This window comes from Citrus sinensis, chromosome 8 (genome assembly GCF_022201045.2).
Source record: "Citrus sinensis cultivar Valencia sweet orange chromosome 8, DVS_A1.0, whole genome shotgun sequence".
NCBI lineage: Eukaryota > Viridiplantae > Streptophyta > Magnoliopsida > Sapindales > Rutaceae > Citrus > Citrus sinensis.
The window spans coordinates 28,481,735-28,502,329 of record NC_068563.1 but is presented as its reverse complement, the minus strand read 5'-3'; the positions used below and the strand labels follow the sequence as shown (position 1 = coordinate 28,502,329).

Below are 20,595 nucleotides of genomic sequence, written 5' to 3'. Positions count from 1 at the left end.
GTGGCCCACGTCAAAGCAGGATCGTTTCGCGCGGTAAGTGGAGTCGTCAACATCATCAAAGAAAAAAAGGTCGTGACCTAAACTAGACGGTCCAGATTCGTTTGTGTCAAACGCGCGAAACGCCTGATCATTCATTAAACACAATCATGCGCCCCCACCCACGCAAAAGCACCAGCTGACGTGGCCAGATTCTATTAGCTCAACCCCGCAAAAAAGAGAACGAGGAGAAGTCGCCGGCGTAAACGACACTCCGTTGAACTCTGCAAACACCACCACCCCCTTCACTCGCGCCCTCAGCTCAAGCTCGCCCCCACGTGTCCCCGCACAGGCGGCCTTTGCACTTCCGGTCACACTCCACTGCCACTCTCTAAACTTCTCCGTTTGGTTCATTCAATGTCGTTTTTAGTTTTGTTTCGTGTCATTTTTGGTTATGATTTTGGTGTTTTTTGTGATAGTTGATGGGCCATGGCCGAAACATTGATAACGGCAATTGGTGTGAAAGATAGCAGAGTACTGAAAATGATCTTTGCCGTGAGTGGGATCATGACAACGCTCGTCATTTACGGTATTTTACAGGCATGTCTTTTTATCGTCTCGCATTTTTCTGATTGTAATTTTCTTTTTCTTTTGTTCATTTAGATATTGAATAGATGAATTTGTGAACGTTAGATGTAAATTCTAAATTGATAAATGATAATCCTAATTTTGGTTGAAAATAAGAGTAAAGATTACAGAAATGAATATCTAAATTGTGATTGAAAATTTATTCATTTTAAATGCGTTATCGATTTGTAAGTGCTGTTACAGATTTCTAGAATCAGCGTTATATTTTCCTATTAATTGGTAAATTGGAATTTCTTGTTCAATGCATAGGTCTTTCAGCCTGAGTGTGGTTCAATAATATGTATTCAAGGAGTTCGTTACGTTACTTATTTTATTTTGTTCTTTTAGGAGAAAATCATGAGAGTCCCGTATGGGGCAGACAATGAATATTTCAAGTACTCGCTGTTTCTTGTATTTTGCAACCGTTTCATGACATCTGCTGTTTCTGCTGGGACTTTAATTGTAAGTTGTTGTTGTTAAATATATATTTTTATTGGATTATATTCTGTGGGGTAGTTTGGAAATAGGATTATGATTGGGTTCATTTAGATTAAACTGGTAATCATACACTCTGCATTTCAGTTGGATAATGGATTCTTTTTATTCCCTTTTTTAGGCGAGTCGGAAAGCCATCGATCCTGTTGCTCCAGTTTATAAGTACTGCCTTGTATCAATGTCAAACATACTGACAACAACTTGTCAGTATGAGGTAAGCCGTTGCTTATTACGGCATAGTTTGGTCTCCATAGGGATTCCAATATAGAATGTCTGTTCTTCAATATTATCTGCTTGCTGTGTCTTTTAGATGGAAGTTTAAATGAAATATGTTGTAGATGAAACTTCAATTGACCAATACGCTTGTCCAGGCCTTGAAGTATGTTAGCTTTCCAGTTCAGACGCTTGCAAAATGTGCTAAAATGATACCTGTTATGGTGAGTTGAGTATGCATGTTTATTTGGGATAGTCAATTAATGCAGCCACTTCAAAATTTTTGCATGGAAATTTTGTTCTTGTGTTTCAACTGTTTTTAGTAGTCTTATATTGTATTTTTCAACCTTCATTGTTTAATATCCTATTTGTAAAATTATTGCTGTTCTTCCTCAGGCAAAACTGCGGCTCCTCATTGGTACTGAGCTACATGCTCACGTTCGGGCATGCCTGCTATTTGCTTTTTCTAATAGCCATCTATTTTTTATTTACCCTCGTTAAAGAATTGTCTGAGAAATGTCTTTCTATATTTGAAGTTAACAAGATGAAGGCTTTTCTAAATCACTCTTTTTGAGGTCTTTATAATCCATTTTTTATTAAAGTTGGTTCCAAACTTTCCTATACATGGATTATTTCATTTTACAAATGTAGTATTGCTCTCTATTGATAGATGCTCTCTTTGATTTCGATCCTTGTTCTAAAATAAGTTAAGTTTATTACTTTCTTTTTCTGTTATCAGATGAATGCTAACATAATTCTTGTTTTGTTTAAACAGATTTGGGGCACTCTCATCATGCAAAAGAGATACAAAGGCTATGACTATTTTTTGGCTTTGCTTGTGACCCTCGGTTGTTCAATATTTATTCTATTTCCGGTAATGGTTTGTGGTCCTTCTCTGATAGTTTGTTAGATTTCACTACTTTTGGTGATTTTATACTCCTACAATTCTCAGTGTGGCTGTCTTCATGTATGTTTTAGACAAGGCTTCTTCTTCTTCTTCTTGAAAGATACTGTTCACAGTTGATGAGGGGTTGGAATTTCTGTCTTTGAAATAATGCTTGTTTGTCTACCTTGTTGAATGGATTCTATTGTTCTTGATTCATGAATCGTTTGATTGATGTTGTTATCTGTTATGTACGATAATTGAAATTTGATTGTTCTGGATTCTGAGAAAAGTTCAACTGTTTCTGTGTTGTTTCTGATTGTAGTCAGGAGCAGATCTCAGTCCATACAGCAAAGGGAGGGAAAACACTGTTTGGGGTGTTTCCTTGATGGTTGGCTATCTAGGGTATGAACTTGAAATCATTCCTCCTTTCTAAAAATGTTCACATGTTTTAGTGATAATTTGTTTGCCATTGGCTGTTAAATGCTAATCACGATTTCATTCTGCAGCAAGTTCATGTTTAAATGTGTTTGTAGAGAAATTTGTCCTTCTGTTCTACTCCTCACACTTAAATCCTTTGTATTTCTTAACAGGTTTGACGGCTTCACTAGTACATTCCAAGATAAGCTATTTAAAGGCTATGATATGGAAATACACAATCAGATATTCTACACAACATTGTGTTCTTGTGTTCTTAGCTTGAGTGGTAAGTTCTCCGTTTATGCTCAATCTTGAGACTTGAAAATCCATTGTGGTTTACATATGGCTAATTGTTGTTCGGAGTATGTTGTTACTCCGAGTGATTGCCCTTCTGTCTACTTTCTTTGTTTGTGTTTCTTTCTGCCTGAGAAATATCATGGGGTATTTCTTTATTTACATTTGAGCTTTGTTGTGTATTAGTTGTTCGTTACTGACTGTATTTGACTTCTTTTTGGTTTAGGCCTTATACTAGAAGGACATCTATTTCTGGCAATAGATTTTGTTTATCATCACCTTGATTGCTTCTTTGACGTTGCATTGCTTTCTACTGTAAGTGATTTATGTTTTATCATCATAGCTTCATGATATACTACTGATTATATATTTTTTACTTGCCTCAGTGACTTTTCCGTTTTCTTATCCCTATTCATTCGCCCTGCATAACTATTGCTAAATTTTAGCTTCCTGCCCTTCTCTCATCTCTGACTTGGGGACAAAGACATGCCCTGAGTTAGTGAATAATGTAGGAATTATTCCTTGCAGGTAGCAACCACCAGTCAGTTCTTCATTTCTTACACAATTCGTACATTTGGTGCCCTCACGTTTGCCACCATTATGACCACAAGACAGGTTAGTATATGCTTCCACAACAAAATCAATATCCTCTCATTTGCTTCTCAAAGCTATTCTTCTAATTATGGGTTTCTTCTTGTGTTCTCTATATCATTCAAGTTGGTGAGCATTGTGCTGTCATGTGTGTGGTTTCGGCACCCCCTTAGCTGGGAACAGTGCATCGGATCTGTAAGCCTCAGAATCAGTCTCATTCACCAAATCTCGATTTGAAACTCAATAACACTATTTTTCCACATTGTTCAGGTTATTGTTTTTGGTGCCCTGTACACAAGGAGCTTCTTCAAGAAAGTGTCTGAGAAGCCCCGACCTTCTGAACATCCTATGGAAAATATGCATAATGGAGCATCTAGTCTTATGAAAGGTTCAAGTCCCAGAGGAGGAGAACCTTAATACAAAAGTTCGGGCATTATGATTGCTGTGGGCACTGCCTCTAATTTTTCAGGCGATAGAGGGAGAGCATTGGTTTCACGCATGATGCATTTTGGAGATTTTGGACGAGAGCTCGGATCCAATTTAATCTTTTTACATCCGAACGCATTATAGGAAATGGCTTCAACTGGGAAAGAGTTGAGGAGATATAATGGCCCCTCAATTTTTCTGTAGGCTAATTATAGGTTAACCAGAGTCACCAAAAAAATTTCTTTTTCCCATTTCATTTTTCATTTAGTTTCATACAAGGGATTTTAAAGACGTGCAATACATTTACCCATTCTGATGTCTTTGTTTCTGCTTGTTTTGTCATACGAAAGAGGAGACTGTAAATATTTTTTTTTATTGTTAATTTTTTCTTAAATGCTAGATTGATAAGACTATGCTTCCTCACCACGTCTCGTCTATTCGCTTTGTTGATAGCCGCCAACCACGAGTCCATTTTAGACTAATATAAATCAATCTTATTATTATGCAACAACTCAAAATTTTATTCTCATTAATTTTTGAGAGGTATGTATTACACTGTATTCATATTTGTGAAAGAGAATTTCTCTCTTCAATGGATCAATATTTTCTCATGGTTTGATTATGTCCTGAGTAAATAACTCAATTGCTGATTGGTAGTTAATAAATAAAAAAATAAAAGAAGTTAAATTTTACCTATACACTACCATTAAAAGACACATGACAGAAGATCTTGAAAAGTTCCGAAGAGATTGGATCAGGAAAGGATCTTTTTACCTCTTCCCTCTTCAATAATGAGGTAGGATTAAAAATCTTACAGTAATAGAGACCTAAATTTACTCCATCAACTTTGTATATGGAGATTGTAGGTTACTTGATGTACTCTTTTTATTGGAACTTATATTTGATAATAATAAAATAAACGATTCAAGTGATTGTTTATTGTATGGTTTCATCCACAAAAAAAAAAAAAAGTGATTGGTTATCGTATTTTAGTGGATGTATAATGCAGGCTGAAACGATCTCATGAATCATTCAATCCTACCTCTTAACGTAACGTCTCGATATATTTGCAACTATGTGGCTGTAGTTTAGTGGTTAGAATTCTACGTTGTGGCCGTAGAGACCTGGGCTCGAATCCCAGCAGCCACAAAAGAAATAAGTGCTTTCATTTTGTACTACTAGCCTCTGCCCTATTCCAACCGAAATCAGTCGGCGAGATGTATCTCGTGATCCCTGCGAAGTCCCGTTTTCTAAAATTTCATTTATTATTAAGTTGACTTAAGAAATGACATGAAACAATACACATTCATTATGCCATTGCCATTTGCCAAGTTCATCCAGATAAAGAAGGGAGATAAAAAAGATACCATCTAAAATTATGACAACCCACAACGCATTTTCATTGTGACAACCCCACAACGCATTTCATGTTGTTTATGCAGCACGCAGCATAAATGCTTTTACTCATTCTGCAAATCTAGTTAAAGATAAATTCGCTATTTTTAAGGCAATAAAAATCCAAACACAACGAGTAATATGATTCTTCCTTTTATATCCTATTGGTCCAAGGTACAATTTCCAGTTTGCTGCTAACACGTCTCATTCCTAATAATAATAACATTTAAATACAGATATACAACAAATTCAAAGTAATCCGAAATTAAACATAATTCCTTTGCAATCCAAATTTTACTGCACTTGATTCTCTTTAATCCTCCGTAATATTTTTCTGTTGCTCGTGCTTATCTTTTCACTCAGTAACTCCTATTTAAACCCACATCAGTCACCTCTGTTTTGCATTGAAACCAAAAAAGAAGAAAAACAATATATAATCTTCTTCTTGTTTGTTAGTATTTCTTTAGCGAAAGAAAAATATGGAGATTGATTTGACACCAAAGTTGGCAAAGCAAGTTTATGGTGGCAATGGAGGTTCCTATCATGCTTGGTGCCCCAATGAGTTGCCCATGTTGCGTCAGGGTAACATAGGTGCTGCTAAGCTTGCTCTTGAAAAGAATGGCTTTGCTCTCCCTCATTACTGTGATTCCGCTAGAGTCGCTTATGTCCTTCAAGGTATACTTTTTTTTTTTTAATTTGGTTTTTAATCAGTTTTAGAATAGCCATCTGGGTTTTGTTTGGTTACTTTTGTTTGTTGTTTTGTGTTCTTGATGGGACTGTTTCATGAAAGTAGAGTTGATGTACGAGTGTTTTTCGATATTGATACTTGTTTTGATTTTTGATCGCTTACCCTGCAGATTTTTGTGATCTTTTTTTGTTGTGTTTGTTTTCATATGTATAAAGGTGACCTTTTTACGAGACTTTATGTCATGCTGCGTGTATTGAAATTTTCCTCAAGAAAAGGAAATTTGGTTAATCCAGTAAAAAATTAAAAAAATTATCTTTTGTTTCGTTTGGTCAAGTTTAATCAACAAATCCTGGGTCAATTAAAAGGAGATCAGTTTTTACTTAGAGAACTTGTTAGAATTGTGGTACCACTGAACTTGTCTCCATGGTTTCGTTGTTGATCTTTAATTGTAATTAGCTTTTATTTGATGTTGTCTCTCTTCAGGAAGTGGTGTGGCTGGAATTGTCCTTCCTGAGAAGGAAGAGAAGGTTGTGGCAATCAAGAAGGGTGATGGCATTGCTCTTCCCTTTGGTGTTGTTACTTGGTGGTACAACAAGGAGGACACTGAACTGGTAGTTTTGTTCTTGGGTGATACCTCAAAAGGCCACAAAGCTGGTGAATTCACTAACTTCTTTTTGACTGGTGCCAATGGCATCTTCACTGGCTTCTCAACTGAGTTTGTCAGTCGAGCATGGGACTTGGATGTGAATACTGTCAAAACCCTTGTTGGGAATCAAACTGGAAAGGGAATTGTCAAACTCGATGCTAATGCCAAGCTGCCTGAGCCAAAGAAGGAACACCGCGATGGTATGGCCTTTAATTGTGAGGAAGCTCCACTAGATGTCGACATTAAGAATGGTGGAAGGGTTGTGCTTTTGAATACTAAGAACCTTCCTCTTGTTGGTGAGGTTGGATGTGGTGCTGATCTTGTTAGGTTGGATGGCAAAGCCATGTGTTCTCCTGGTTTCTCTTGTGATTCAGCCCTGCAAGTGACTTACATTGTTCGGGGCAGCGGCCGTGCCCAAATTGTTGGTCCTGATGGCAAAAGAGTCTTGGAAACAACTGTAAAGGCTGGTAATCTGTTCATAGTTCCAAGGTTCTATGTTGTTTCTAAGATTGCTGACCCTGATGGCTTGGCTTGGTTCTCAATCATCACCACTCCCAAGTAAGTAAAATTTGCATTCTCATTTGTGCTAATGTGCCAAGAAAAACATTGTAGCTAATCTGTGTTTGTACAATTGCAGTCCTATATTCACACACTTGGCTGGCAGCATTGGAACGTGGAAGTCATTATCTCCTTCAGTGTTGGAGGCAGCTTTCAATGTTCCTTCCGATGTAGAAAAGCAGTTCCGATCAAAGAGGGCCAATGAGGCTATTTTCTTCCCACCGCCGAACTAAGCGAAGCAGCAGCCAGCACCCTTGCATTTTCTCTCTATCTGTTTCAATAAGAGAAATTAAAAGGAAAAAACAAAGAAGTGTTTAGGGTTCTTGTTCGTAGTAGTGGATGTTGTTAGGTGTGGTGCCCGTTTTAAGTTTTCTTTTGTAGTTTTTTAAGTTTTTCTGTTGGATATAAAACTGAATTGTTCTATGGTTCTCTTATAAAATTGCCTTTTGCAAGAATTGCTGCCTCTCTATAGAAAGCTTTTTTTTTTTCCAAATCAATTATAAGCAGCAGTACTTGTGTGCTTAATATGCAAGCAACCAACTAATTTATGCAATACACATGAAACATAAACAGTTTTCCTGTAAATTAGGAGGCAAGGAAAGTGCCATTGAAGTTATATGCAACATAAAAAACCTGTGTTTTTGATGCTGCATTCTACCATAATCAAATTCTGATACAAGCTTCGTAGACCCATCATCATTAATAAATTTAAAAATTTAGTCCTTCGATGGCTTGTACATTTACACACTCGTTATCTACTAGTTTCATTATGTGTGACACTAGTAACATGTATCTCCTCTACTTTCATTATGTATGACACTAATAACATGTATCTCCTCAGCTTGTGGTGCAAGGAGCACTTGGATTTTCAAGTATAATAAACATCTAATCGGAAATTTAGTCCTTTTAGTATAGACACCTAGGTGGGCTTACCAGCAAATTAAGTCATAAACGAGTAAAAGAATCAGCTGATCCGAACTCAATCAGTTTAATGATTACGTTGATATTGGTAATTTTGCTTGGGGTTGGCGGGTGTTGCCACATGCATGATGCCATTATTTCGGTTCAGTTTAGTTTTTTTTCGTGTTATTTAGTTTTGACGAGAAAGAACCAAAGAAATAAACAATTTCTGCTGCAATGTCGATGATTCATTCTAGATCAAAATTCATCAATCAAACGAAATTGGTGCTCCTTCACCAACGGCAATGTATCAATTACATACCCTCTCAACAAAAACACACTTTCACTCCCAAAAAACCCAAACCCAAACCCAGCACAAAACCCAGAAGAAAGCAAAACCCTCAGAATCATAAAACAATCCGAAAGACAAAAGAGCCCATACCATTTGTGAATGATTTGAAAGAAATACGCGACCCAGATGAGGCATTGTCACTCTTTCACCGGCACCACCAAATGGGCTCTAAGCATTCTTACCCTTCATACGCTTCCCTAATTTACAAGCTAGCTCGTGCCCGCGATTTTGACGCCGTTGAAACGGTTCTAGGGTACATTCAAGATTTTAATATTCGTTGCAAAGAAACCCTTTTCATTTCTTTGATTCAGCATTATGGAAAAGCCCATTTGGTTGATAAGGCCATTGAAGTTTTCAATAGAATGACTTCTTTTGATTGTGTCCGTACGTTGCAGTCTTTCAATTCATTACTCGATATTCTTGTTGATAATGATAGGGTTGATGATGCAAAAAGAATGTTTGATGATGCTTATAAAATGGGATTTCGTCCAAATTTGATTTCTTTTAATGTAATGATCAAAGGGCGGCTAAAGAAGGGGGAGTGGGAAGAAGCGTCTAGAGTGTTTGACGAAATGCTTGAGAGAGAAGTTCCACCTACCGTTGTCACTTATAACAGTCTTGTTGGGTTTTTGTGTAGGAAAGGTGAAATGGAGAAAGCCAAGGGCTTATTTGAGGATATGATTAAGAAAGGTACATATCCGAATGCTGTGACATATGCATTGTTGATGGAAGGTTTGTGCTTTAAAGGTGAGTATAATGAAGCTAAAAAGATGATGTTTGATATGGCGTATCGAGGGTGCAAACCACAGCTTGTTAATTTTGGTGTTTTGATGAGTGATCTTGGAAAGAGAGGGAAGATTGAGGAGGCCAAATCATTACTTAGTGAGATGAAGAAACGGCAGTATAAGCCTGATGTTGTGACTTATAATATATTGATTAATTATCTTTGCAAGGAGGATAGAGCAGCTGAGGCTTATAAGGTTTTGACGGAGATGCAGATTGGAGGTTGTAAGCCGAATGCTGCCACATATAGGACGATGGTTGATGGGTTTCTTAGAGTTGAGGATTTTGAGGGCAGTTTGAAGGTTTTGAACGCAATGCTGACAAGTCGGCATTGTCCTCGTTTAGAAACATTTTCTTGTTTGCTTGTGGGACTTTTGAAGGGTGGAAAGGTTGATGATGCTTGTTTTGTTCTGGAAGAAATGGAGAAGAGAAAGATGAGATTTGATTTAAAGGCTTGGGAAGGTCTAGTTACAGATGCTTGCATTGGTGATGGAAATGCAGGTGGGCTTGTGAGTGAACTTATCTCTACCCATTAAGGATCATAGAGAGAGAAAACAATAATGACACCGCAGCTTCTCTTTATAGAACTATGATCTTCGATTGGATGTACTGGTTGGACTTCTCTGCCCAGGTGGAAATCAGAGATATGAGGGATTATTCAATGGCCATAAGTAGTGTCATGAATGTAGTAGATTTGCTGTGGACCTATTTGGGTATGGGAACTTGCGTGGTGATTGATTTGTTCCAGAAGAGGGAAATGGGATGTTGAATCGGTGATTCGTTGGTGCTCAGGCATAGAGGCTACAATCAACTCATGGGATTAATAGTTTGCCTTCTAAGAAGCCATCATTCATGGAGACTGAAGAGTACTTGAAATTAACAGGGTTCAACTCCATGTAATCCTTGACTTAATATTGTTCAGGGAAGTTGAATTTCTAGCTTTGAATTGAATCTTGTATTATTTGTTAATCTTTGAGTTAAAAATATGTATTGGTCAATTTGATGGGAAAATAAATAGGAGTTAAAAAGCACCAGCAAATTTTCTTAGTCCCACTCCTATAGTCATATGGACTCAAGGCTGTGATATGGGACCAAACGAGGATACAACTTCTGATCCGGTATCCAAGTCCTATATTTTCCAATTACCATTTTGATATATGCTTTGCTGTCCTATTATAAAACATATCTCAAAGACCAGGCCTGTTTATTTCAGCTTCTAAGTTCTAACCAACACACCAATACAGTGAATCGCACCCACCTACTCCATTTCATCAACTCCATCTTACACTCCAACTCCACGCCTGCTGTTCACTGTATGTATACACAAACAAACTATCTAAACTTGTCGTCACCGTTCCAGAAGAAGCCTCAAAATCTTCGCATAATCTTATAGAATCTCACAGCATCATGACAAACCGCAAGTCACTCTGTGCTCCATTGAAGCCTCTATTCTTCCTACTGCTATTATCTCTTGCACTAACCTGCACTTCCTCTGCTCGAATCCTTGATGAGGATGAAACACCTGTTCCCACCACTGCACCGGTGACACCCGGTTCAGTTGTAACACCTGCTGGCCCGTCTGCAGCCACCAGTGCTGCTGCTGTGACCAATGCATACACCCACCATCCGTTAATTTTCTTCATGCATGACATACTTGGTGGCTCAAACCCCTCGGCTAGAGCTGTCACTGGGATTGCTGCCAACCCAGCAGTCACTGGTCAAGTTGCCTTTGCCAAACCCAACGGTGCAAACCTCCCACTAAACAATGGTGTTCCTCTCAACAACAACAACAATGGACTTGTTAACAATAACAATGTTCCTTTCCTTACCGGCCTTAGTGGAACCACAGCTGGTGTAGCCCAAAACAATGGAAACAACTTTCCCAATGGTGGGTTTGCCAATATACCAGTCCTGAATGGAGGTCAAGTTCCTGCTGGAAGTACCTTTCAGAAGCTAATGTTTGGGACATTGACTGTGATTGATGATGAACTAACTGAAGATCATGAGCTAGGGTCCGGTCTGGTTGGTAAGGTACAAGGGTTTTATGTGGCAAGTTCTGAAGATGGGACAAGCCAGACCATGGCTTTTACAGCCATGTTTGAGAGTGGTGGTTATGCTGATAGCATCAGCTTCTTTGGAGTCCACAGAACCGCTGTTTCAGAGTCTCAGCTTGCAATCATTGGTGGCACTGGTAAGTATGTCAATGCTAAGGGTTATGCCACTGTTAAGACCTTTCCAGCTACCAATCAGCATAACATTGATGGAGTTGAGACTCTGCTGCAGCTCACTGTGTTTCTTACTTACTAGTTACTGATGTGTTTTGATTTAGAGGAGGTCGTTTTATGCATGTTATTAACTTTGTGTTAGAAATTTAATACTATCTATTTTGTTCCTTGTTTCGATATCAAATGCAAAATTTTTCCCATGTTATATGAATTCCCTGATATGATTAAATTTAGAAGAACAGTCCAGATAGAATTTTCTTTCTCTGGAACTAGATTAAACGATGCTGTAGCTCAATGTAAATAAGATACCACATGCCAAACCTTGTTCACAAGTTCATTTATCTCGTCTCAATGCAGAAAGTGTTTAATTCCACTGTGTTCTTTCTTGAACCTAAGCAAGAATTTAGGAGTTTAAGTTAATCACTCGCATGCCTTGGAACTAATATTAGAAAAACTTTTATGTGCCTTCAGCAGGCTGATAATGTTTGGATGTTGTCGTTGCATACTTCAATGTCAGTTTCCAATATTTTAATTGGAGAGGATTGAAGCTCATATTGAGCTCTCTCCTGAAGAAAGACTGCAGAAGGAGCTTCACCTAACATGGATCATGAAAACCATTTTAGACTATCGAATTAAACATTATGAAGTTCAAGGTGATCAAATTATTATTGGCGCCTCTTTTCTTTCTCCCAACTTTAGTAATTATGTTGATCAAATTTATGTTACTTTTACAGATATAGCCTATCATCAACGGTTCTGTAACCTCCAAATTGTGAATGCAGAAAAGCCTCGAATTGGAAGCCAAGATGAAGAAAAGGGCAAGAAAGGAATTGGAAGATATTTTTCAAGAGAAAGATCAGTTGCCTGTCACACCGAACGCATATATCAGAAATATGTAAAATTTGACCACTAAAATTGTGTCTCTTCTTGTAAAGAAGAACTGTTGTATACTCATCCCAAATAATAATAATAATAATAATAATAATAATAAAAACAGTTGCATATAACTATAGCATGAACCTGAAGATAATTCAACAATCTTTGATAAAAGAGTTTTGATTCAAACAAAGAGACTATTGCAAAATGTGAAAGTTAAAATAGATAAACTTCCAAGCAAATTACAAGACAAGAAATAGTTATTATTAAGTGAGATAGACAGTAAACTCAAGAACTGCTTCAACACCATCAGTAGTGTGTTGATTGGTGAGGTGAAGCGTCTCAATGGTGGCATACCCTTCTGCATTCTCATACTTGCCAGTTCCACCAACCACAGCTATCCCTGATTCATGTGAAGCCGTGCGGTGCACTCCAAAGAAACTGATCGTATCCTCTTCATGATCACCAAAAATAGCAGAAAATGCCATGGTTTGGCTACTGCCATCCAGTGAGCTAGCTAACTAAAACCCCTGTGCTTTGCCAATAACAGAAGCTCCTAGCTCATGCCCTTCAGTTAATTCATCATCAATAACTGTTATTGCCCCAAAGATCGGGTTTTGCAATGCAGCTCCCTGTGGGAGCAGGCCAGCAGTGACAAATAGGAGTGCGTTGCCATTGGTGACAAGATTGTTGTTACCATTGTTGCTAATAACTGTACTGACCGTTGCACCATTTGGGCCACCCAGGAATGGGAGGTTGTTGTTGTTTACAAACCCATTGTTAATATTGATGCCATTGTTAGCAGTGACAAGAGGGACCCCGCCTTTGATTGGGAAGACCCGATTATTGGGTTTCGAGAAAGGCAGACCGTTGATTTGAGTGCTGGCTGTGATCCCAGCTACAACTCTCTCTGAGGGAGCTGATCCACCAAGGATGTCATGAATGAAGAATGACAATGGGGGATGTGCTTCCGGTGGTGGGACAGGTGGGGGAGTTGGAGTGTCAGTGTCGTCATCCTCAGTGAAAATTCTTGCTGCATTGCCACATCTTAAAGTGATGGCTAGCAGCCAGAGTTGAAGAATGGCTCTGAGTGATTTACAATTAGAGCTAAGTGAGAACTTTTTGGTCATTTGGATATGTGAATAGCAAATTGATTTTGACTGAATCAAAGGAAACTTTGAAGATTGTTGTCGCATGGGATTAAAAAGAAGATGAATTTGTTAGTGTATATACATAGTAACGGTGAGTCCATAACCGAAATATTGGAGTAGATGCTATTGGAGTTGTTGCAAATGGACATCGGCATCTTATCTAGGTTTGGTTGGAAACCGGAGCCCCTTGCCTCATTGCATGTGAACTAATATTTTATCACAAGATTGGAAAGACAAGATTGGGCTAATGGGTTTCTAGGTAAGGAGACATATAAAGACTAATGGACTTCAATGTGGCCCATGATATAGACTTTCACCGATTGAAACACCAGCTCAAAAATTCAAATGACACTCAATTTAGACTCAAAGAGCATGCACTGCTGCACCAGTCTTCATCAAAATCCAATTTAGACAATAGAGATTCTCATCTCCATAAAATATAAATTAGTTATTAAAGCACTTATTAGTGGGGTAAGAATAAACAACAGATTTTGTGCGGCATGTTGATGAACAGTTTCAGAGCTCCTGTAAAATTGTTTAAAAGGGAAACCAAGCATACACCATTCTTTCAACGTCGCGAAATGTTAGAATATGATTTCATGTCTGGAAAAGGAGAGAAAACAAACAAATATGTTTCTTTGTCGTATTTATGCTAAATGCATAAGGATATGATTAATCCCAACATGTTAGCCATCATTTTCATTTTTTTTCTTTTCAAAATTTTTCCTTCATATGGTCACATGGTTTGGAACTCATTCAATTGATTCTGTTCTTATATATTATTTGTAGTTGATGGTGTATATGTATTTTTTTTTTATCTTTTATGGTCACTAAGAACAAGTTGGTACGTCTTTAAAAGAAAGAAAAAAAAAAGTTGGAACTTGTAATTTTGAAAAGATGATTGAAGGAGCTCAATCGTTAACGGAAGTTTAGCTTTGAATCATCGGTCACTCTCTCCCGATCTACAATCGTCTTGGTCTAAAATGTTTGATCGTATACTTACAAAAAAGTACTTCGACACTTGAATCAATGTTTGAATATTAAAAAAAATCTCATATAATAATTTTTTTTTTATAAAAATGTTGCGTGATGTAAATATATATAGTATCATCTCAATATTTGTAATGAATTTATAGGTATCACACCACTTAGGCCCCGTTTGAGATTATTTTTGGGAGGGTTAAAAGTGATTTTAAAAATTTAAAAACTAATTTTGGTGTTTGGTAAAAAAAAATCAAAATCACTTTTGTTAAAATCAGCTCCTCCTACAGTTAATTTTGAAAAGCAGGGAAGGAGTAACTTTTAGATTCTGATTTTGAGAATCAATTTTATCATTTAATATAATTCCATAAACATCCTTACAATTATTACTTAAACCCGAAATTATTCTTATTTAAATTGGAAACAAAATCAATATTTTAATAATTTTTTATTGTAATTAACGCACACCTTTCGTTTACCCTATTTCTTCATATTTTGTGTTCTATCAAAACTTCTCTAGTGCAACAAAGCAAGATTCAGTACGTGTTCCATCACCATATTCAATAACAGTAAGTGATTCATCACCCTTTTCATGCATATTCAATGTAATTTTTATTATAATATTTGTTGTTTGTCTTATTTGGGTTTGTTTATATATAAACAATTCTATGCCTATGTAATTTTTATTATAATATTCATTGTTTGTCTTAATTGGATTTTTTATTATAAACGATTCTATGGCTATGCAATTTTTATTATTACAATATTTGTTGTTTGTCTTGCGTTTTTTCCATAAGACGCTTCGTTTTTTCCATAAGAATAGTTTGTGTAACTAAAGATACATGGCACAAAGCTATAGAAAGTGCTACGTTTATGTTGTTCGGCAAGAAGTTAATATGCCAATTCCACATTTTTATAATAAAAAAAATATTGTTTGATTCAACGAGATATTGTACGTGTACATTTTTATATGTATAAGTAAATTTTATCCTACATTATGTACATTTTAGTTATTTATTTTTTTACAGCAGTTTAACAATAAGATTTACCAAGCACCCATAACTGTTTTCAAAATTCACAGTACTTTTAAAAATAAAATTTACCAAATACTTAACTGATTCTCTTCACAGTTAATTATTTTTACAGCACAGCTAACAGCAATTATTTTAAAAGCTGCAGCATTACCAAACTGGCCCTTAATCCGATGTGAGTTGTACCTTTTTACTTTAACGAATTTAGAATAAATCAACAGTTTAAGTGATAAATTTGCGTGTCCTATTTCTTCTTAGAATTGAATTCTCAGACCCCATTTAAATATTTTGTAAGAATGATCCATGCGGTTTTGCGGAGGCACCCACAACAACACATATTATATATAAAATTCAACATTCAGATTCGTTCTGAACACACACGAATTTAAAACAATGTGTGTATAATTTATCGATAATTATAGGAGTACATACATACTTAGTAAAGCAACCTTTTTTTATCACACAATAAAATATTGCAACAGGAGCTAAATTTCTTAATATATATAGAAAATGATCTTATCCATGTCCAAATTAACGCTTCTCACAAAAAGAGAAAAAGATTTTTCAGTTAAGGCCAATTAATGTCGCTACCTATGTGACCAATGGGCCTTTGGTCCAGTGGGAGAATTCTTGCACTTAGAATAATGAGTGAAAGGGTTCGAGCCTTCATAAAAGCATTTATGGGGCTTATTTACAATCCTTCCTCAATTATCAAATAATTGAGTGGAGCCAGTCTATTCCTCACGAAATGTGAGTAGAGTGGACAGCCCTCGAATATTTGAGAAGGTTTGAAGAATTTGGACAGCGCTTCAGAGGAATACATGACGAAATGTGAGTAGAGTGGACAGCCCTCGAATATTTGAGAAGGTTTGAAGAATTTGGGCAGCGCTTCAGAGGAATACATGCCACGAAGAAGATTCCAATTGTAGAATCTATTTGTAAATATTAATTGTAATACCTATAGTCCTGTATAACAATATTAAAAAAAAAATATCACTACCTATATGCGCCGACCGAGATCACCAAATTAAATTGCCTTTTATAATTTTCGCTTAATCATATAATAATCTTTTGATAAGTGGACCCTTTTGGTCAAAGAAACTAAAAGTTATATAACCAAACATCTGGACCAAAGAATAAAATCATTAATTGAAATTCTTATAAATGTGGATGAGGTTTGGAATTTTCCTTGGTTAACTTCACCTAGTGATATTCCAATTCCCCTTTATTTTTGTTTTATTTTTTCCCCTTTTTTTCCCAGCAGTCTCATAATTATTTGGTCCAGAAAGCTTCCAAAAGCAAAAACACAAGAAACAGAAAGAAAGAGGTGGAAGGTAGACCCACAATTGGTAAATTCTGAAATGGACTTGCTACCAAAAGTGTAGGCTTAGTGTCATCATTTGGTTCATTGTGGGGAAGGCATATTTGCACACAACGAAAAAGGAATCACCACCAAAGATTCAAGAACTTGTTTTAGTACGTAATTGCCCGTAACTTTAGAGACTATGCTAAGCTTAATTTACCTTAGATCCAACAACAATCGCTGTATGCTTTAAGGGGTCATTTTTAATCAATTTGGAGTGGACTACTAATGGCCATTGATTGTACACTTAGTATAACTGACTTGTGTACATATTCACTAGTATATGTGAGGATATGATGATCTCCAAATTCTTATGAATTAAATAAAAAAGAGGATTCCGAAATTTCTGACCTTACGAAAAGAACAAATTAAACCACCCACCATATATAGTGACCTTACGAAAAATAATGAAAAGAAAAAGTCGTGGATGTCGTCTCTGTCCCATTTCCTTTCAGAATCAACACAAATTTGAATCCCGAGTACTTGAGTGCCGACCATTAACACCGCATGCACGTTGCCACGGTTTGTCATCATCGCTAAAACATGGAATTCCAATTACTCATCTAATATACTGGGGGATTAATTAACTTGGAATATAGATTATTCTTGGCAATTTTAAATTAATGCAGATTTTAGGCAATATAATTAATGTTGATTTACAGTCACAGATCTGTATATTTATCGGCCATGAATGCATATTAATGAATAGTGGGTGACAGTGCAAATTCCTCTTACGCCCCCACAAGCAGGTTGGCGTCACACGGGAAGCAGTAAGGGAATTCAGAGATGCCAGCTTATTTTGCAGGAGTTTAAGTATAATCAAATGGAAAGAATATTTATAAAGACACATGATCGTTGTTTGCTCCAAGAAATACGATGATGATGACGATGATTCCAAAATACATCTTTTACTTTAAGCAATAAACAACAGATATTTGAGATTCCAATTCCATTAAAAACAGTTTACATTTACATAAACAACAATGACATATCAGACAGTCCATGATTAATTAGTTGTTTAAGCATCTTTAAGCATAATACAACAACACAACGGCACACTCTCTCTGCAGGTGCTTCAAAAACTAGCTTATTAATTAAAGAAATTAAGAAACCCTAGTTTTGTCGGTAACTGGTCATATCAACGAGTGGTGAAGATAGCGATGAAGATGTTGATGTTGAAGATGGCCAAAACTGTGCCTTCTTAACACTAGACACACTTGCTAGCACCCCTGATGGGGTCACGTCTCCGATGATCGTCACCTTCTTTGTCGCCAAATCTATACTGAATGATGTCACTCCTATACATAAAATTATGCAAAATTAATTAAACCCAATCCTTGATTAAATTGTGAAATATGAATGCTTTACGTACAATAAAATATAGCGAGTCATTGTTCAAATATGCTTTGCTGAAAAGGATTCCAATGGAAGATTGTCAATTTTCCCCTAAAATTTTCAATATACTTTTACCAGTTAATCCTTCCGTTATCGTTATATCTCATTAACATTAAAACTTTTGAGCCCTTTTTCTTTTAATTACAAAAATTAAAAGGACAAACTCCTTACAAAATATTGTTTTCTTGTAGAACTCACCTTCCATTTTTGAGATATGCTTTCTCACTTTTCCTTCACAGCCCTTGCAGTGGATTGACACCCTCAAAACTACAACCTGCCAAAACAGACAGAAAGGGGGGGGGGGGGGGGGGGGGGAGCAAGACCCTTAAACTCAAAAAGATATAAAACTAATAAATGAGAGAAATTAATTTGGAGGACAAAGAAATTACTAGGACATGACACAAACCTTGTCACGCGACTTATTAGTGGAAGAGGACTTTAAAGAAGGAGAGTCATTTGATGAGGTTACAAGCTTAGGCTTTGCACTTTGAGAACGAACCAATGCCGTGGCATGATGATCGGATTCTGACTTCCAATCAGTGAAGGGTTTGTCACTTAGAAGGTATCTAGAGGAACCATAAGAGCTATCTCCATTGAGATCAGTTATGTCAGCTGAGCTTTTTCGGCGTAAATGATCAGTTTGCTTAGCGGAAATTTTTCTACTACTCTTTTGATGATGATCATGATTACTAATACTGTAAGGCTTTGGGATAATGGGCAATTGTGATGAGCAAGGTGCATAAGGTTTACGGTTATGGCGATGATGATGATGATCAATGGGTCTATGGCCATTGTGACGGACCATCGAACGGTGGTCTATGCTTGAGCAAATGGCTGTTGATGCTGGAGAAGCACATAAAAGATCCATCCGTTTCATATTGAATAGTTTATGAAAATATGAAGCTGCTTTTGGCTTAAGAAAAATTAACAAGGAGGAGTAGTAATGCTGAAAGATCTTGCTAATGAGGCCAACTAATCTGCATTTAAAGCAGCAAAAAGCTAGCTAGGAGGAGAGGACCCACTAGAAGTTTTTGAATAATTATACACCATGTATGATGTGTGATTAATCTGGATTGTGGACCTTCAAAGTTGTCATTAACTTTTATTTAACTTTATTTTTAAAAATTAATTGTGGGGTTAACAAGTTCATATAATTAATTAAACATTTCTGTGACACGAATGAATTAATAATACTACTACCACTGGGACCAGGTTGGGAAAGTAGCTATTCGCTCATAATTAAGACATAATTATGTTAATAAGCGTTCATAAGTATATAAATTAGCTATATTTGTGGATTTTAGTGTAGTATTTCGCCTAATATCTATAGCTGTAGTATCTCGAAATCTATAATTTCCTAATCATGGACTCTCTTTCTATAGTATCATGCAAAATTGCAAATGAAGTTATATTAAATCAATGATTTATTACATACTTACACTATTGAAATATAGGTTTATTTGTTTACATACTAAGTGAAGTCAACTACCCAAAGTAGTAGTAGGGTATATAAATTTAAGTTGTGCCGCAATAAAACTAATTTAAGTTAGTTTCAATAGATTCCTAAATTTATGTTAATCTCCATCAACGGTCTAATTTTTTTTTTATAATTATCAACTTATTTTTACAATTAAAAATCTATTAAATTTCTAATATACCAATTTTATTATGGGGCAGCCTAAATTCTCGGCTTAGTTTAAAATACAACTAGTGGCTCAGAAATATCAAACCTTGCAAACCCAGAAGTGCCTCCAAGAACTGCTTTTTCTTATGAAAGTGCCTGCTCTCACTTCTCACTCCCTTAGGCTCTGATGCATATTATTCTGAAAGTGTATATAAGATGAGGTCTTGTAATTAAACTGTAAACGGTCATGAATGTACTATATTATGGTAATTAGAAAGTAGCCTATAATCTTTCCTTAATATAATAATAATTCCCTCTGATTTGAATACTCATGAGTATAATAAAGATGGGATCGGCGGAGCACAAGCATAATCGCAGATCATACATTTATACTCCTATATATTCCGGAAGTTACTCGGCTTATAGGCATATATTGGTTAACTAAGAGGCCCGCTATATACATTTATTTTCTTGTTTAATTTGATTGTCATCTTCCTCTAAACAATTTATGATAAGACATTGATAATTTCGTTAAAAAAACTTATATTTTTGGCTTTTTGAGTTAAAAGCATATATGACTACAAACTTTAATCTAACATCACAAATGAATTAGGTATGGAGAAAGTTGTTTTCTTGTTGAAAAATTGAACCAAAATTCCGGGATTTCGATTATATACAAGACAAAGAACAGTCAAGAGCTAG

The 20,595-nt window shown here is 36.3% G+C and overlaps 6 protein-coding genes and 1 non-coding gene across 9 annotated transcripts; 5 read left to right on the top strand and 2 right to left on the bottom strand.

The window, feature by feature from the left end:
• The first annotated feature begins 25 nt into the window (after nt 1-25).
• LOC102619545 (UDP-galactose/UDP-glucose transporter 5B) lies at nt 26-4,351 on the top strand. Of its 3 annotated transcripts, none has more exons than XM_006488185.3 (12): nt 26-346; nt 456-565; nt 952-1,065; nt 1,220-1,312; nt 1,470-1,535; nt 2,087-2,185; nt 2,520-2,599; nt 2,788-2,900; nt 3,135-3,223; nt 3,437-3,523; nt 3,626-3,694; nt 3,770-4,351. In XM_006488185.3, exons 3-12 carry the CDS (start codon nt 961-963, stop codon nt 3,914-3,916), a joined length of 948 nt encoding a protein of 315 aa, XP_006488248.1. In that variant the 5' UTR covers nt 26-346; nt 456-565; nt 952-960; the 3' UTR covers nt 3,917-4,351. The 3 variants fall into 3 exon arrangements, with proteins under 3 accessions (XP_006488248.1, XP_006488247.1, XP_024958215.1); XM_006488184.4 differs by having other exon boundaries at nt 31-346; nt 456-576; XM_025102447.2 differs by lacking the exons at nt 26-346; nt 456-565 and adding an exon at nt 616-791.
• A 651-nt stretch (nt 4,352-5,002) lies between these two features.
• Nucleotides 5,003-5,074, top strand: TRNAH-GUG (transfer RNA histidin (anticodon GUG)). Its single transcript has one exon. It is a non-coding gene; the product is annotated as a tRNA-His (tRNA).
• Nucleotides 5,075-5,582: 508 nt separating this feature from the next.
• LOC102619250 (12S seed storage globulin 1-like) lies at nt 5,583-7,667 on the top strand. Its single transcript, XM_006488183.4, has 3 exons — nt 5,583-5,995; nt 6,492-7,212; nt 7,292-7,667. Exons 1-3 carry the CDS (start codon nt 5,800-5,802, stop codon nt 7,443-7,445), a joined length of 1,071 nt encoding a protein of 356 aa, XP_006488246.1. The 5' UTR covers nt 5,583-5,799; the 3' UTR covers nt 7,446-7,667.
• Nucleotides 7,668-8,096: 429 nt separating this feature from the next.
• Nucleotides 8,097-10,245, top strand: LOC102618950 (pentatricopeptide repeat-containing protein At1g07740, mitochondrial). Its single transcript, XM_006488182.4, has one exon. The coding sequence runs from the start codon at nt 8,350-8,352 to the stop codon at nt 9,781-9,783; it is 1,434 nt and encodes a 477-aa protein (XP_006488245.1). The 5' UTR covers nt 8,097-8,349; the 3' UTR covers nt 9,784-10,245.
• A 187-nt stretch (nt 10,246-10,432) lies between these two features.
• On the top strand, nt 10,433-12,089 carry LOC102618652 (dirigent protein 25-like). The gene has a single exon (XM_006488181.4). The coding sequence runs from the start codon at nt 10,655-10,657 to the stop codon at nt 11,552-11,554; it is 900 nt and encodes a 299-aa protein (XP_006488244.2). The 5' UTR covers nt 10,433-10,654; the 3' UTR covers nt 11,555-12,089.
• A 413-nt stretch (nt 12,090-12,502) lies between these two features.
• Nucleotides 12,503-13,597, bottom strand: LOC102612607 (dirigent protein 9-like). The gene has a single exon (XM_015533342.3). The coding sequence runs from the start codon at nt 13,542-13,544 to the stop codon at nt 12,870-12,872; it is 675 nt and encodes a 224-aa protein (XP_015388828.2). The 5' UTR covers nt 13,545-13,597; the 3' UTR covers nt 12,503-12,869.
• Nucleotides 13,598-17,795: 4,198 nt separating this feature from the next.
• LOC102618369 (protein SODIUM POTASSIUM ROOT DEFECTIVE 2) lies at nt 17,796-19,240 on the bottom strand. Its single transcript, XM_006488180.4, has 3 exons — nt 18,676-19,240; nt 18,468-18,543; nt 17,796-18,172 (listed from the first exon to the last, which is right to left on the bottom strand). Exons 1-3 carry the CDS (start codon nt 19,144-19,146, stop codon nt 17,988-17,990), a joined length of 732 nt encoding a protein of 243 aa, XP_006488243.1. The 5' UTR covers nt 19,147-19,240; the 3' UTR covers nt 17,796-17,987.
• Nucleotides 19,241-20,595: the final 1,355 nt, after the last annotated feature.